At 42.2% G+C, this 4953-nt stretch overlaps 1 protein-coding gene across 1 annotated transcript in view; it reads left to right on the forward strand.

Annotated features, from left to right (window-relative positions):
• Nucleotides 1-1941: 1941 nt before the first annotated feature.
• LOC109972732 (zinc finger protein 708-like) overlaps nt 1942-4953 on the forward strand; it is a 13655-nt gene continuing 10643 nt past the window's right edge. Inside the window, exons 1-2 of the mRNA XM_020621825.1 lie at nt 1942-2341; nt 3419-3632. Of these exons, the coding sequence (XP_020477481.1) occupies nt 2219-2341; nt 3419-3632 (337 nt within the window). The 5' untranslated portion in view covers nt 1942-2218. The remainder of the gene's footprint in view (nt 2342-3418; nt 3633-4953) is intronic.

The raw sequence follows: 4953 nt of genomic DNA on the forward strand, positions 1-4953 counted from the left end.
ACAATACGAATGCCCCCGGCTCACTGCTGAATATTTACACTCCACAGCTCCCGTGTAGCATATATTTCTCTCTGCATTATATGGTGTTCTTGTTGCATTTGTATTTGCTTCCTTCACTTTCTGCTTTAAAGTGCCTTACATTTGTGTTATTACTCATCTACTTTACATTTCATTTGTATTTTGTGGCATTCATGTGGACGGCAAAGTAAGGGAAACACGTTTCCTAACTGTGCATATGACAAATAAACACTTTGACCTTTGACATTGGAAGGGGTGAGAGAAAGGCCGATGAACTGAATGAGCTATGAAGCTGCTGCTCACATACGAGGGCGCACTGCACTCACCATGACAAAACAGCCTACAGTATGTTGTTAAAACGGGAAAACACGTCATAATAACATGAAAATTGGCTTTAACGTGAAAGTATCTCATAAAAACAAGTAAAGTATCTGGTTTATGCTGCAATAGGCAGCTCTTGTACATATTATGAACTGTAATCCTGCAGGTTCCACTGTCCATGAACTCAAATGGCTTTCCTGCATTTATAATGAAAGAATCTTAATATATGTAATTTTTGTTTTAAATGAAAACACGTTGTTAGATATCACTGTCATCAATGTAATTATCTACACTTATACATGTTAAATTATTAAACACAATACAATTTGAAAACAACAGTCCAGATTTTTAGGTACTAGGAGAAAACAAGGTGGAGGCTGCAGGGTGGTGCCAAATAGCTGCAGTCCAGAAGAAGTTACAGAAGGGCTCACTCCTGTTACAGCTGTTCCCGATTTAAACAAATGTCATCAAACTAACTTGTGGTTGTTTTAATGACCTTTGTGGGTGGCTGTGGATCAGGGGGTAGAGCGAGGCACCACCCAGCCAGTTTGATCCCGCCTTCTCCAGTCTACATGCTAAATGAACCCCTAGTTGCTCCTGGTGGTATCACTGTGTGAATGGATAAATGTCTCTGTGTGCATGAATGGGAAATAGTGTAAAGTGCTTTGAGTGCATACAAAGGTGCCATATAAATATATTGTATGAAAATTCTTCTATATGACAGGGAGGATGATACAATGCTGACCTGTATTTATGGTTTGCTTTATTTATTTATTTATCCATTCATTCGTTATTCAAATACTTATTTGAATTTAATAGTTATTCAACTCCATCTCCAAAAAAGCATGGACACTGTTTAAAAAAATGAATGCAATGATTTGCAAGTAACATAAAACCTATATGAAATTAGTACAAAGAAAATATTTGTGCTTTTATTTGTAATGAAGCATGCAATGGAGTCATTACTGCTGAGATCTGTCTGATAAAAATGTAATGAACTGATGAAACTGTTGAACATTTCCTTTATTCTTGCCCTTTAGTTGGTCCGGTCTGGGTTGATGTACATGCTTGATTGCCTTTTAAAATCATAGACATTCCTGTTTTTGATTGTACTTATATTATTTCTATAATAATAAACTACAATCCAGTGAATTGATTTATTGGTATAGCTGGGCAAACACTTTATACATGTATGCAAATGGAAAGAGACTAACTTCACACACTTCATGAGTTATTTTAAAATTGGATTCTTTATCCAAATGCTACAAGTTAAACAAAAAACCAAGAAATTGTATCACCTCATGCATCATTTTAAAGTTTATTTTATTAAGTTTATATCCTGTGTTCTCTTGCTGTGACTTGTGTTTATGCATCATTCATCTTGTGTTTTTATTTTTATATTTAATTCTTCATTCATGCTTTTATTAGTATTTCCATTGTATTGCTTTGTTGATACTGTTCCCCTAATTGTGCTGTGCAAATAACTGAATGTACTAAAATGTAAAAACAGACAAACATATTTAATATAACGTTGCTGTCTATGCTTTGTATTGACAGAAACGGAAGTGAAACGATTCCTCAGCAGCAATAAAGGACTCTGGTGATATAGTATAGTGTCGGTTGGGTCGTTTGGAGGAGTGTGAACCCAGTTTCGCATTTACTGTGAAAGGTGAACAGTCATTAATGGGCAATGAACCGGATGTAAACGGCACCATATTGGCCGTAAAGACAGCAGAAAACGTCCCGCTGTTTGGTTTTCAGACTTTCTCTCACTGCGGCCGACACACGTCCAGACTAACAACCTCGAATAAACGGGTAAACGGGTTCGTGTTGTCGAGGGGAGCAGCCGTTAGAGCGCGGGCTAACGGAGCCGCTCAACATGGCGGCCATGAAAACTTTCTCCTGTCAGACGGAGCTGATCATGGAGGTGGCGGTGGAGTCGGTGGTCTCCGTCCTTCAGCAGCGGCTCGGGCAGCAAGAGGCGGACAGCGGGGACACATGGGTGAGGACAAACACTTGAATATTCACTGTGTAGGGAGACGGAGGGTGAAAGTTTAATCTGGGAGCTTAAAGATCTTCAGAGCGAAATCCGGCGTCACTTCCTTCTTCGCTGGAGACGCACGATAACGGCCAATAACAGACGCACGACGTACGTTTTCTTTTAGGCTGGTGAAAATTACGTCGTACTTTATTAAACTGAACTTAAAGGTTATGTAGAGAATAAGTACGCTGTTCAGGTGTTTGTACCAAAACCACCTGTCTACATCTTAAAGTACAACATCGTGTGTATCCAGACGTTTTCGTGGTTTGAGTCATTCAGACCAAAAGGAGAGATGAAATGTGTAACACAAAGCACACCCCGGTCTATGCACTGGGGGTAGTTTGCATGGCTGTCTTTAGCTGAAACAAAGCAGGCAATCAGCTTAGTTCTAAAGGCAGGGCAAGGTCTCTCTCCTGCTTATGAAAATTCTGGAAATCAGTATAGTAATTATAAATGTTGTGAGTTCCTCAGGATAAAACATCTCTTCAAAGTGTCCACTTTGGACTTGTGGACACTACAGCTCAGTCTCACCAGTGCCTCTGAAAACAAAAGCGGGCATAGAGGATTTATAACATTACAGTGGTGGGGGGAGGGTTATGTTAAAGTTGAGGTAAAGTGGAAATAAACGTGTTCTGAGTTTGTTACACCACAGGAAGATGTGTTATGTGTTTAGAAACAAAGTACTTATTTTGCTTTACCCAGCCATACTTTCTGCACCGCCCAAAAATCCTAAACTCAAAAGTGATGAATAACTATGCAACTAACGCTGCATTTCAGCACTATATAGTTCTCAGTCTTTCACATTTTCAGCAACTATTTTCTAAAACTGATGATGTGTTTGTGTTTAGAAACAAATCACTGATTTTCCTTTACCTGGACTTTATCCCTTTATTATCCACTCCTCTCCTAGTCAGTGGGCAGAAGCACCACATCAGCAGGTGCCACTCATTATAACACACTAACTGGAGATAAAAACATATAAAACAAATGTTATTCGCCTCATTCATCTCTAAGCTTCATGTGTTCTCTCTCCTGCAGATTCAGCTCACCACTGTCCTTCATGTGATGTCAAGAGAGGCTGTTCGTAAAATTTGCAGTGTTTTCAGAGAGCTGTACACAAGTATAGAGAAGGAAACCGAATTCCTGAAGGGGAAAGTCAAACACCTGGAGTCTGAACTGAAGTCAAAGAACCAGAAAAACTCCACAGCTGAGAAGATCCAGATTCAGACAGTTTATAAGATCAAACCAGCAGGTCAGTTTAACATTCAAACATCAAAGAGAACATCCCGGCCTACCCGGGAAAATGGTGTTGGATGCAGAACTGTAATCCAGGACCATGTCCGGGACCATGTGGTTAATGTGTGTGAGGACCAGTTTCTCTAAGCACCTCATGGCAACTGATGTGAGCGCCACTGGCCTAACCCTAACCCATGATGTAGTCACTCACAGTCTCTGCATATTCATGGATGTTGTCTGTGGCCCCTTTGAAGATGTTCCAGTCTGTGGCGTCTAGACAGCCCTGCAGGCTGGCCTGTGCACAGTGGTTCCAGGTGTTAACAGTTCTCACTGAGACTGGTTTTGCACAGTTCCTTTAGTGCAGCCTCCTCTTTGCCTTGGGGGGAGGGGGGTACACTATACACTATACCCTATACCCACAATGACACATTGCCGCTCTCTAGGTAAATAAAATGGGCTCAGCTTTAGTATTAAATATTCCACATCTTCAGAACAGAATTTAGAGAGAATCTTACAGTCTGTGCACCAGGACTGTTTGATGAAGGCACCATTCCTCCACAGGTCTTGCTGCTTTCAGCGGCGCTGTGATCCTGTCTGAACACAACTGTAGTCATTAATTTTGCTGATGGAGCATTTCTTGGGAACTGGAATGATGGTGGACCGTTTGCAGTGGGAGGGGACTTCACACAGCTCCAGTGATCTGTTGAGGATAAATGTAAAGATGGGGGTCATCTGGTTAGCACAGACTTTCAGGCAGGAGGGGTCACATCATCTGGTCCTGGTGCCTTTCTGATCTTTTTTTTTTAAAAGGCCATGCAGATCATGTTCACAGACCCCCAGGGGTGGGGTGCTGAGGGGAAGGGAGATCATGGGAGGAGGCAGCTGCTGATTGCAGCTCTGTGGGGGTTGGGTGCAGCACAGGGGAGGGGACACACTGCAAATCGCGCACATGTTGGATGTAAGTTGCTAGGTAACCAAAAAGCTTTCCAGGAGGTGGTTAGCAGGTATGAACTAGTTTTTCGAGCAGTGGACTTGGATGCACGATGTATCCATCTACATGTCAGGAAGAAGCTCTGGCTTTAGATGAATTGATGAAGAGGAGGAGATGAGCTACAGCAAAGTCTGATGGCAGAGGGAAAGAAAGAGATTTTCAGTCTAGAGGTCCTGCATTTCACACTTCTGAACCTCCGGCCAGAGGGTAGGGAGGTGAACAGTCCGTGCTAGGGGTGGGTGGGATCTTTGAGGATGGAGGCGGCCTTCCTACGCACCCTGCGATGGTAAATGCTCTGCAGAGAGGGCCTGCCAGTCAGAAAGTCCAGGAGCCAGTCACAGAGGGG

This window comes from Monopterus albus, unplaced genomic scaffold, assembly GCF_001952655.1.
Source record: "Monopterus albus unplaced genomic scaffold, M_albus_1.0 scaffold268.1, whole genome shotgun sequence".
NCBI classification, from domain to species: domain Eukaryota; kingdom Metazoa; phylum Chordata; class Actinopteri; order Synbranchiformes; family Synbranchidae; genus Monopterus; species Monopterus albus.